Source organism: Octopus sinensis, linkage group LG6 (assembly GCF_006345805.1).
Source record: "Octopus sinensis linkage group LG6, ASM634580v1, whole genome shotgun sequence".
Lineage (NCBI taxonomy): Eukaryota > Metazoa > Mollusca > Cephalopoda > Octopoda > Octopodidae > Octopus > Octopus sinensis.
Genome location: NC_043002.1, coordinates 42578129 through 42591099, shown reverse-complemented (window position 1 = coordinate 42591099; position 12971 = coordinate 42578129). Strand labels below are relative to the sequence as shown.

The following is a 12971-nucleotide window of genomic DNA, read 5'->3' as shown; positions in this document are numbered from 1 at the left end:
TAATGTGTGACGTTACGCTTTCGCATATCTGTAGATCCAGAGCCATATTAAAACCCATAAAGATTTTGATGTTCCCAGATATATGTAATTCAAAATATAAACAATATTAAACCATAAAATAAATTTTTATTTTTCAAAATGAAACAAAACTAACAGTAAGTTATTTAAATAATGTAGTTAACCAATGTCTTTAATGTTTACAACTTGACCCGGAAACAAAAATCAGAAAAAAATAGTGCAACGGGTTTTAAAAAATTTGGAGGAAACGAATATGAAAAAAAATGCGCGCAAAGCAACGGGAGGCTTGGGAGAGGACCTCGGAAATTTCACATGATCCGTGTTTTTCCCTTGTAGTGTAGCTCGGTGATATCCTCACTGTTTGAGAGAGATCATAGAAATGATGTCGTGGCAGATAGCAGCCATTCTTCGGCTGCTTGGGACCGGTTGTGTCCACTGCCCTGATTGGTTGGTTTTGGTGCAGTCTTCTTTCGCACCAGTGTGTAAGCCAACCAATCACGGCCTTCGGGTAAGGTCCCATGACACAGTTTTTTTAATTTTCACTGGAGCCTACCTTTTGCTTTAAAAGGCCTCAGCAATTCATTATATCTTGTCTTTGGTCTTCGACCATTGACCACAACCAGACCAGCTAGTTCCCGCGACTCAACCAGTTCCAGCGACTTCAGCCAATGTTTCTGTGACGGCACCAACATGCAGCATCTCAGGACTGTTCTCCACCGTCGCCATCACCTCAACGTCGCCTTTCTCCACCGTCGGCTTCAACAATACGTACACAGCAGCTTGCTCAGGTTCAACTTTACGCTGTTGTGAATTCACCAAGGTTAACAGCTCCTGTCTACCTGTGAGAACTTTCTATACCAAAGCAACCTGGCAATGGATTGAAGCCACAACTTATACACACGTAGTAACCGCTCTCCTCTTTGTCACCAACTTCATTGATACAGAACTAACTACTATTGTGTATCTTTCGAACTGGTAATTAACGCCATCTAGTCTGAACATTTTCTATTTGTTCTCTATTTGCTCTTTATTGTTCTTCTTTAAGCACCCACATACACACACCATATGTCGCACGTACTTACAACGGATACACAGATACAGACACACTTGTCGCACGCACTCAGACTAACACTCTGCTAGCAATCACACACGCTCTTATCATTATGTACACATTCTGTAAATAAAACTTCTTCTCTCAAACAGTAGAACGGTTGTGTCTTCTTCCTTATTCATTGTCACTCATTCTTTTATGCCCTATATTTAGCTTCTTCTTTGTGGGACGACCGTGCGGCGTTTAAAAGGAGACATTTCTGTCACCATCTCCTTTACGTACGGTCGCTCGCTCGCTACACCCACATAACTTTTAGGAAAATGAGGTTTTTTTTAATGAAATTTTATAGAAATACCTTTCAAATGGCATATATTACGATTATAAAGAAATTTGTGGGGAAAATCTTCCCCAAGGGGGTTGGGAAAAGACCTCGGAAAATTCACAAGATCCGATTTTTTACTTGTAACTTTTAGGAAAATGGGGTTTTTTCTCAATGAAATTTTATATAAAAATACCTTTCAAACAGCATACATTACAATTATAAAGTAATTTGTGGGGAAAATCTTGAGGTGGGGAAAGGACTTTCAGAAAATTCCCAAGATCTGAATTTTTCCTCGTTATATTCCGAAATCACATTCAACTTTCTACAGATACCCTAGCGTAGTACTACTACACTACGTAGTGTTTATTTCTACCCACTTTCAATAATTTTTAATGTTTTGGCTTCAATTTTGTTTCATTTATCTTCAATTATTTTTACGCATTTTTAAACCCTTCCGTCGTTTTTCTCATTCACTCGTTATTACTCTCTCTCTCTCTCTCTCTCTCTCTCTCTTTCTCTATCTATCTATCTATCTATCTATCTATCTATCTATCTATCTATCTATCTGTCTATATATATATATATATATATATATATATAAAGAGAGAGAGAGAGAAAGAGAGAGAGAGAGTGATTATATATATACATATATATTTTATTGAAAAGCAGTAAAAATATCACAAAAACTGTTACTCAATAAAGCTTATTACTCTACCTCTGGTATTCGAATACTATTTTTTCCACCTTGTTTCACATTTATGTACCTACTCCAGCACACACACACACACACACACATATATATACACACACACATATGTAATAACTTATATACACACACACATATATATACACACACACACACACAAATACATATATATATATATATATATATATATGTATAGAATTTAATATAAAATATAAATTACCAAGTGGGACAAGAACGCAAAAACACACAAGGAGACGGCACAAAAAACCGACGGGTCACTCGAAGCCTCTAATCTTCAGTTGGGAACCGGATCATCTTAGTAATTTCGCCTGTTTAATCTCGATATCACTCCGATATATATATATACACACACACACATATATACATACAGTTATGAGGGAAAACTTGGATCTTGTGAATTTTTGTACTTTTACTTTATTTATATTTCACAAATCTTCTCCAATTTTTTTTTTTACTTACCAAAGTCTTTGATTAGATCCTCAAAATTAATCTTATGCAACACAGTTACTACTATACTAAGTAGAAATTAGACACTCTGAATATTATTTTTAGCAAGTTTAAAGTAATTTTTTTTGTGCAATACACCATTGCTTATTTCTGTGGTGCCCCACTTTCTTTGGTACCCTAAGCAGGTGCTTATTTTGCCTAATGGTTAATCCACCGCTGTGTAGATTTTATCATATAACCTTTCTGTCTCCTTAACAAAACTGAGAAGGTCTTTGCTACTAGGAGGAAAAGTTTTAGAGATACTATGTCACATTGAAATATTCCTGTTGACAGCCTAATTTTGTTAGTGACTGATGTGGTAAATTCAATTCTTATCAACAGCTCTGTGGACCAATTTGCTGTTAGCATTTATGTATGTATGTATGTATGTATGTATGTATGTATGTATGTATGTATGTATGTATGTATGTATGTATGTATGTATGTATGCATGCATGCTTACATACATACATACATGTCATTGTTCAGTTTTATTTCAACTTTTCTTGTCAATAGAGAAAGAGCTGGTTTCAAAAAACTTTCCCATGGTAAAGCTCCTGGACAAGATGATATTCCCATAGAGGTGTACAAGCATGGTAGCAGACAACTTGTAAGTTAAGCTGTGCAAATTGATCTGTTTGATCTGAGAAACTGGATCTGTTCCCCAACTGTTCAAAGATGCATCTGTAATGCACTCATACAAAAACAAAGGGAAGAAAGGTGTATATGATAATCCCCTTTTACAATAGAAGAATAAAGATAATCAAAAAGAATGGAGAAATGTGTTGTTATTGACAAGCTAGTGTAATATATTTTATTGATACCTGTTGAATTAAAGGTAAAACTGACTTTTGTGGGATTTCAACTCAGAATGCAGAGGAGCATAACTAAATAGAACAAAGCATTTAGTCTGGTACTCCATCCATTCTGGGCAGAATTTTTGGAACAACGGTCCTTCAAAGTTCCATACCTCACAGAAAAGGAAAAGTGAAGTAGGCAGGTTTCCTTCATTTTGTTTTTAATCTTCTTTTGTTTGATACAATGGAAAATTTTCTCAAAATTCTCTTTCACATCCCACCCTTAAATTCTGTTCCCTTTTTTCCTTCCATATCATTTAGGAAATAACTATTCTGATTCATTCAGCCAAACCTATCAAATACATTACTTGCCCACCACATGAGCAGTTTTATCTCTCCATCTTTGGCAGGGATGGGAGAGGGGCACACGGACAGGTGATTAACAAGTTCACTTCATAGTGTTGAGTTCGATCCAACTCCATCACATCTTGAGCAAGTATTTTTTAGCCTAGTTTTGGACTGATCTTTTTTTTTTTTGTTTTATCTTCTATCCGTGTTTGGTCTGAAAGAAGGGACAGTGCCCATGCCCTTCACGGACCATCTAGATAAGTGAGATTAATGATTAATGACAATGATGTTTCTTGTAAACCTTTGTAAACTAACATCTGTGGGAAGATATGAGGAAGGAGAGATTTCCTGCTGGAAGCCATTTGTGGGGAGAAAGGACTGAGCATAGAGATAAATGTGAGGCCATGTAGGTGGGTTGGGATGAGGTGGGGTGGACATAAGAGGGATGATGAGAAGAGAAGAGGCAAGTGGGATGAGTATGTTTAAGAGGAGGTGAGGTGAGCTCAGCTAGCTGCAAAGAGCAGAAGCCATATAGTAGCAGTTGAAATGGCACAGAGAGGATAAAAGCACATCTGGGAGTGACTTAATAGTTAATCTGTCAGGTGGTCAAAGCATTGGGGGTAAAGTTGTCTAAATAGAAATTGTGTAGAACCCTGCCAAATGAAGTACAACTAATTTAAAGAGCCAACCTAGTCTCATATCAAATATGTTACCAATAAGGGGGAATACTGAAATCTGCGACCAACAGCTCGCTGTCAATAGAATTATTTATCTGATATTTAGTTAAATTTTTTGTGATTTTCCACAAATTTTCAGTGAATGGTGTATTTTTCTAAATAGTTGAGAAACATGCAGTTGAGACTCTGACTATGTTTATCACGTACCACGCTGATTCTGTCCTAGGGTTACATTAAAGCTACATATATCTATGGAATACTCAGCCAAATTACACTATAACTAGATCCTGGGCCTGTAATTAAAAGGCCTAACCATGTTACACTGGGTTGTACTTATGGATCATGTTGTGGGTACATGTGTGCTGTGGTGTATTCAGCCTGTTATATGTTAATATAATGTGTAAGCATGAGACTACAAACTGACAGAATCATTAGCACACTGGACAAAATGCTTTACATTCTGAGTTCAATTTCCACCTAGATTGACTTTGCCTTTCATCCTTTCAGGGTCAATGAAATAAATACCAGTTGAATGTGTAACCAGTTCAGTTGATCATACAACTAGAATAATCATCCTAAAAACAGACAAAGATCCATTTCCTTTAGTTTTTGTTTACTTATACACATCAGCAAATGAGCCAATGAGGTAATCTGTGTGGTTGTTCAATTTGCTAGAAATAACAGCCTCAGTCCGCTTATGCATACCTTTTCCTTCTTGGGACACAAAACTCTACTTGTGAAGACCTGTTGAGGCAAGTGAAAATCAAAATCAAAATCAAAATCGATCAACATCAATGGAAATTGTAGCTGTGATACCAGTGCCGGTGGCACGTAAAAAGCACCATCCGATCATGGCCGTTGCCAGCCTCGTCTGGCACCTGTGCTGGTGGCACATAAAAAGCACCCACTACACTCAAGGAGTGGTTGGCATTAGGAAGGGCATCCAGCCGTAGAAACATTGCCAGATCAGACTGGGCCTGGTGCAGCCTCCTGGCTTCCCAGACCCCAGTTGAACCGTCCAACCCATGCTAGCATGGAAAGCGGACATTAAACGATGATGATGATGAACAGCCAAATCTCCCTCACACTAACATTTTAAAAGCGAAAGACACATTAAATAACAATATAGTCATAAGAGGAAGAGCACTACCTTCCAACCATGTCCTTGTCCTTACTGACAAACATTTGCTGCAACCATTGCGAGTGCACTGCCAGTTTAAATTCCCACAACCACTTTCTTACTTATGTTGTGCCTAGATTTACTGCACCTCATTTTTTTAGGGATAATACCCTTTTCTTACAAATTATTTACTGCATCCACCTCTGTTTTCAAAATCTTCTTCAAAGTGGTTACAATTAAATGGCTTGAATGTGCATGCAGCCATTCCAAGCAAGGTAAAAACAGAAAAACTTCACAAAATATATGTGTAGTGGTCTGAAGTGATGATGTGCCATATCACATCGATATGATGTAGCCTACTACCGAATGTCGCATGTAGATGTAACGCTTGAAGGTTCTCGTATCGGAGTATCCAATGAACATTGAAGAAATAACACCAAGAAGGAAGAAATGTTATTTACATATATTTATTTGACAGGTAGTTAAAGAGACACTGGCAATTCTAGTGATAGTGACAAGGTTGGCTCGCTGGTTAGTAGTTGATAGTGTAGAAAAAGGTTGTCTGTCAGTAGAGAGTGAAAGAGTAAAGAATGCGTGGTGCTGACTAGAAAGGAAGAAAGGATAAAGATGGCATCGTCTTTTTTGTGGCCGAAAGCTTCTCTTTGTATGACGAGCGAAGGGCGAAGGAAAGTGTTGCTCTTGGTCATGACTGATGCAGAAGAGCATGGCATGCAGGTTAAATGCATGACTGCGTTTGAAAAGTTGCGTGTGCGGACTCCCATATTTTCATCCAGGTAGTTTTGGGTTGGATGGCTGTCGAAACGTTGCGTTTTTTTTATTGTAGATGTTTATTTTGTGGCTGTGCAACGTAGTGGAGTGCATTCTGTGGCAGATCAAAAGTGCATGGTGGGTTTCCATTGTGTCAGTGAGTTCTTCTCCTTCATGTTATGTGATAGTCGGAATGGAAACTGCATATAGTGGAAGTTGTTATTCTTGTCTTCGATGTGACGAGCATGATGTGACGGCTGTAGTTCTTGAGTTTGGGTTACTGCAGAACAAAAAATTGTCTTCGTTTTCCAAATGCAATGAAGTTGGTGAAGTAGAGGCAATCATGTACAAGAATGTCAGGAAGCATACGTGGCAACGGCTGTTAGACGAAGGCTGTTGATCTTTCAGTTCAGGATCACCAATTGTAGTGGGTTGGATGAAAGATGTGATATTAGGTCGATATGATGTAGCCCACTACTGAATGTAGCATGTAGATGAAGGTTCTTGCGTCGGAGTAACCAGCGAACATTGAAGAAGCAACACCAAGAAGGAAGAAATATTATTTACATATATTTATTCGTTTGCCCGACAGGTAGTTAAAGAGACAACGGCGATTCTAGAGACAGTGACAACAAGGTTGGCTCGCTGGTTAGTAGTTGATGAAAGAGTAAAGAATGCACGGTGCTGACTAGAAAGAAAGAAAGGATAAAGGTGGCATCGTCTTTCTTGCAGCTGAAAGCTTCTGTTCGTACGCCAAGCTAAGACCAAAGAAAAGCGTTGCTCTTGGTCATGGCTGGCGCAGAAGAGTGTGTTGCTCCTTAGTCTGCTGACACAAAAAAGTGGAAGAGATAGGAAGTGTTCTCTGTTATAAAGACTATGGTCAGTAATGTAGGTCAAACCCTAAGCAAAGGATTAACCTTTCTTTGGCCAGCACAGGTCCTTGGGAATCAAGTGCTTCCTCATCAATCATCTGGTGTGGAGAGGATTTCCTGGTCACTTTGACAAAGAACAAGCGAGTGGATTTGGTTTCAAATCTCAAGCAGGACTAAGCAAAGTCCCTACATGAGTAAAATATATATGAAAAAAGGCACGAGCTATCAGAAACGTTAGTGGTATTTCGTTTGCCTTTATGTTCTGAGTTAAAATTCTGCCGAGGTCGACTTTGCCTTTCATCCTTTCGGGCTCGAAAAATTCGCGCAATTTGTCTCTTACTCTGTCACGCCAATATGCAACCTAACCAATCGCAGCTTCCAAATAAATCATGTGAGACAGTCTGTTCTAAACCCCAATTTGAGCTTACTGTGACTTATAAAGCTCAACTTCTCCTTGTCTCGAAGTCTTTTGGTTCCATACCTTCTAAAGTCTAGTCACCGACCACACGACACTGCCAGTTCCAGCGTCGACGCCAGACAACACCCGTCCAACAGCATTGCAGCGACCTCCACCTTCGTCGCCACCATCATGTCTCTCACCAACATCGTCAACATCTCTACGTACACAGCACCAGCAGCACTGCACAAGTTCTAAAATAGCGCTGTTCGTGAGCTACCTCATCATGGTCAACAGCAAACATACAACCCACACAGATGCATGTAAATATATCAATAAATCTTTCATAAGCCTTCTACTCGGTTGTGTCTCTTCTCTTTTCCAACTGGCACATTATATGTATTATCTCAGACTTCTGATATGAGACGTTTAGATGGTCACACTACACGAATCACGATCTATAATGTGACCATGACCATCTATATTCTAATTGATAACTATAAAATTTTTCAGAAAAATAATAATAAAAATAAACAGTGATATACACAAACAAAACGTGCGGGTGAAGTGAATCTTGTAATATGAAGAACCAACACAACTTGCAGTTGTCATGGTTACTACTGTTAATGCCACGCTGTCTGTTGATTGGCTAAACTTACACAAATTTTCCAAACTTTAATTCCAAATGACATCAGATTCTTTAATTTACGAGATAAGGTAATTGGTTGAGCGTAATCACCATTCAGAACTGCATCGATACACCAAATCTGAGACAATCTGAGCAAAATTAAAGGGGACTGAAACAGACTAGATCCTAAATTTGCATGAATCTGTTTCATACATACTTCATATTTTCTCTCCACACATTGAAAGAGAAGTGAATGCAGTTTATCTCTTCAGAACAATAAAAATACTTACACGCAATGACACTCTCTGGCCTATATTTCAACTAAAGACTCTGAGTGACATGGCTACTAAAAAGTTGGGCAACATTATCAAGTTAGACACACCTGAGATATACGAAATAAGGTCATCATCAGAAATATTTTAGATTAGAAATCAACAACTTAGGCAACGCCTCTTAAACGTAGAAAGTCTGTTCATAGAAATAATAGAAACCATGATAAATAATATTAACGAACACTCAAGTATAAAGCAAGCAACGACACAAGCTAACATACTCTTTACTCTTTTACTCTTTTACTTGTTTCAGTCATTTGACTGCGGCCATGCTGGAGCACCGCCTTTAGTCGAGCAAATCGACCCGGGGACTTATTCTTTGTAAGCCCAGTAATTATTCTATCGGTCTCTTTTTGCCGAACCGCTAAGTGACGGGGACGTAAATACACCAGCATCGGTTGTCAAGCAATGCTAAGGTGACAAACACAGACACACAAACACACACACACACACACACACACACACACACACACACACACACACACACACACACACACACACACACACACACATATATATATATATATATATATATACGACATGCTGAAGAAATTATTATTGTTCTATGTTACAGACATACCTATTTGCTCTCCACGAGGTAAATCAAACAGAAAGCAAAAGACATTACACCAAAGTTAAATTAACATTAATAATTCATAACAAAAACAAAAACAGTAAAATGCTTTTTATCAACTGTTATGTCGTGAGTTTGACTATCTCGTCGCCCATAATGTTTTGACGACACTATAGTACATATTGAGTGTAGAATTGTATTACCCAAATAAATATTTGGATATTATTATCTATATACATATATAAACGCAAGTTGTCTGTTTGGATGTCTGTTTTTGTCAAGTTGTCGTCTACACTCGTTAACGAATTTTCGTGAAATTTTGCAAACATATTAATGTAACATCCAGTTTGTTACTAGGTTCATTGAAGTTTAATAAAAATATATAATTGGATGGCTAGGGCCCCCAGAAGGGGTCCACATATGTAATCAATATATTTTCCTTTAACAGCCAAAGGAAATAACCCATTCATTTTCCTTTGATCATCCTAAACGTTTCCAAGCTCAAAGTTAATGGTCAAGGAATGGAAATTGACAACAAGTGGATCGTGCCCTACAACCCATTGCTGTCTAAAACATTGCAGGCCCATGTTAATGTCGAGTCATGCAACTCTATAAAAAGTATTAAATCTGTATGTAAATACATCAATACGAGCTCAGATATGGCGGTTTTGGGACTTGAACAGGAGGGCAGGTAGGCAGATGAAATTTAGCAATATAAGTTGGGCAGGTATATTTCCTCTAAGGAGGGCTTCGAAATCCACGAGCGGCATCCAACAGTGGTGAATCTATCTGTTCATTTTGAAAATGGGGAGCGTGTATATTTCACAGAAGACAATGCTCGAAACGTAGCAGTGAATCTACCAGAAACCACTTTGACAGCTTTCTTCAAATTATGCCAATGTGATCTATTTGCCTGAACACTATTGTATGTTGAAGTTCCTGTGTACTATATCTGGGCACACAATAGATGGAACAGATACAAGCAAGGAGCACGCGTTGAGGGCTGGGAAGAATATGCTGTCTTCAGAAGTGGAGCCATCGGATGGGTGTACACTGTACATCCTAATCATAAGGTGTGCTTCTTTCTGCGTCTACTGCTGCACACTGTCAGACCTTCGAAGACACAGTGGGGAAGTCTGCACGACCTACAGAGAAGCCTGCGCCAAACATGGACTACTGGAGGACGATGCTCACTGGGGCCAGACATTGGAGAAGGCAGCAGTCAGTAGAGCACCAAGTCAACTGTACAAGCTATTTTCTATCATGTTGATGACATGTGGCTTGGGTAAACCTCTCAAACTTTGGGCAACCTATAAAACCAGCATGGCAGTGGACATCCTACAAAGGATTCAAAGGCAAACCTCAGCGGAAATTGCCATGTTCAATAACGCCATTTAGAATGAGACATTACTTGACCTGGACACCCGAGTGCAAGCTATGGGAAGTCAAGGCATTGCCACATTTGGTCTGCCTCAACCGGAGCAAACAATCTCGCAATTAAGTACCTGCAAGAAAGCAGCTATGACATCGAGGAAATGACGGAGTACATAGCTGATAACGAACACAAACTGATGGAGGACCAACTTGGTGTTTATAAGACCATTATTTCGAGCATAGAAAGTGAAAGAGGAAGTCTTTTCTTTCTGGATGCTCCTGGTGGAACTGGCAAGACATTTGTCATCATCCTTCTTCTGGCTAAACTGCGCCAAATGAAACACATTACCATAGCAGTAGCATCAAGTGGAATAACTGCAACTCTGCTAAGTGGTGGCCGCACTGTTTCAAACTCCCTTTGTCTAAGAAAGAGAAGGCAAACTGCAACATCAGTCGTGGTTCTATAAAAGGCAAACTTCTGAGTGAATGCAGGTCGATCATCTGGGATGAGGCGACAATGAGCCATAAGGTTTCCTTTGAAGCTCTTGACACGGCACTTCACGATCTGAGACACAACGCCAGGCTTATGGGAAGAGCCACAGTCTTGCTTGCAGGAGACTTTAGACAAACCTTTCCCGTCGTTTTAAAGGGGATAAGAAGTGATGAGATAAATGCCAGCATAAAGTCGTCTTACCTATGGAGCAGTGTGCAAAAGCTGAGACTCACAACTAACATGAGACTGCAGCTCAATGGTGATGATGCAAATAGAACCTTTTCAAAGCAACTGTTGGACGTCGGTAATGGCACTTCGGTTGGCGAGAAGGATGGCCGGGTAAACTTGCCTTTTGGACATATGGTATCTGATTTAAAGGTACTAATGAATAAGGTGTTTCCTTACCTGGGGAATCAGTTTACAGATTACAACTGGCTGAAAACCCGCGCCATTTTAGTTCCAAAGAATGTGGCGGTTGATGATTTGAGCGTCAAACTTCTGGAACAGTTGCCAGGTGAGCATCACATCTACAATTCTATTGACACTGTACTCAACATCGATGAGGCTGTGAATTATCCAGTTGAATTCTTGAATTGTCTAACACCACCCGGCCTCTCACCTCAAGAATGGGGAACCAGTTATGCTGCTTCGAAATCTCGATTCACCAGAGCTTTGCAATGGCACACGACTTATAATAAAGAAGATGATGCTAACAGTCATGGAGACAACAATTTTGACTGGTAAAGCAAGCGGTGAGCCTGTTTTCATTCCTAGAATTCCAATTATTCTCTCGGATATGCCTTTCCAGTACAAGCGCCTGCAATTTCCGTTGAAACAGAGCTTTGCAATGAGCATTAACAAGGCCCAGAGGCAATCCTTGGATGTGGTAGGTCTGAACTTTGTGGAACCAGTTTTCTCCCATAGCCAACTTTATGTGGGATGCTCGAGAGTCGGCAATCCGAATCATTCGTTTATTTATGCCCCACAAGGAAAGACCAAAAATGTCGTTATCAAGATCTGCAAACTTAAGATTCACAAAATCCTAAGGTAGTTATTATGCAAGTGTTGTAAATATATTGATAATCTACATGTTATTTTATTTTAAAATCTATGCTCAAATTTATTTGTATGTCTACTGTAAAACTAAATGTCAGTCTGTTTCGACATTCATTGTAAATCTATTGCAACACTAGCGCCCCTAACTTGAAACAACCAGACATCCGAGAAGACCTCGATATTGCTATCACAAACGACCAATTCTTTTGGATCAATTTTAACCCACAAGTTCGAAACATATCATGTGTGTGTGTGTGTGTGTGTGTGTGTGTGTGTGTGTGTGTGTGTGTGTGTGTGTGTGTGTGCACATATGTAAGCGTACATACATACACACACTCATTATTTATTTTAAAGTCACCATACATGTATTAAAGCGCTACTAGTAGTTTCCTATGTTGAGAAACTCAAACATATTCTTCAGGCGCCAACCAAATATAACGAACTAAAGAAATTGAATAATAGAAGAAACGTGAAAAACTTGAGAAGGCAGCATATAGAAAACGCAGACAGTAAACAACGGAAAGTGAAAAACAGAAACTAAAATGTAAAAAATAAAAAGCAAAAAGGTAGAAGAGCTGTCCTCCTTAGACCTTAAATGATAAAGCTGGAAAGATACCAAGTCAGTCAGGAATAGACAGAATTTTCCAATTCTTCAAAATATGCATGCAACCACTGAAAATATCTGACCTGGTGTTCAATAGAGAGTTAGGGATCTTACATCTAAACAGGATCTGCACCTTTTCAGCCAAATGAAGTCTACATTTATTCGATCCATTCACATAAGGTATGGATTTCTCAATCACTTGCCATTTAATCACATGCAGCGTTTCGTTGTCTTTCAAAGTCCATACGTAGCTAGCCAACTTAGTAGCTTTACTTTTGTCCTATGTCGGAAGGAGGATATTTTTTATTTGCAGAGCGATTTTTAAAT

At 39.0% G+C, this 12971-nt stretch overlaps 1 protein-coding gene across 1 annotated transcript; it reads left to right on the top strand.

Annotated features, from left to right (window-relative positions):
• The first annotated feature begins 11008 nt into the window (after positions 1 to 11008).
• LOC115213224 lies at positions 11009 to 11728 on the top strand. The gene has a single exon (XM_029782158.1). It carries the CDS (start codon positions 11009 to 11011, stop codon positions 11726 to 11728), a length of 720 nt encoding a protein of 239 aa, XP_029638018.1.
• Positions 11729 to 12971: the final 1243 nt, after the last annotated feature.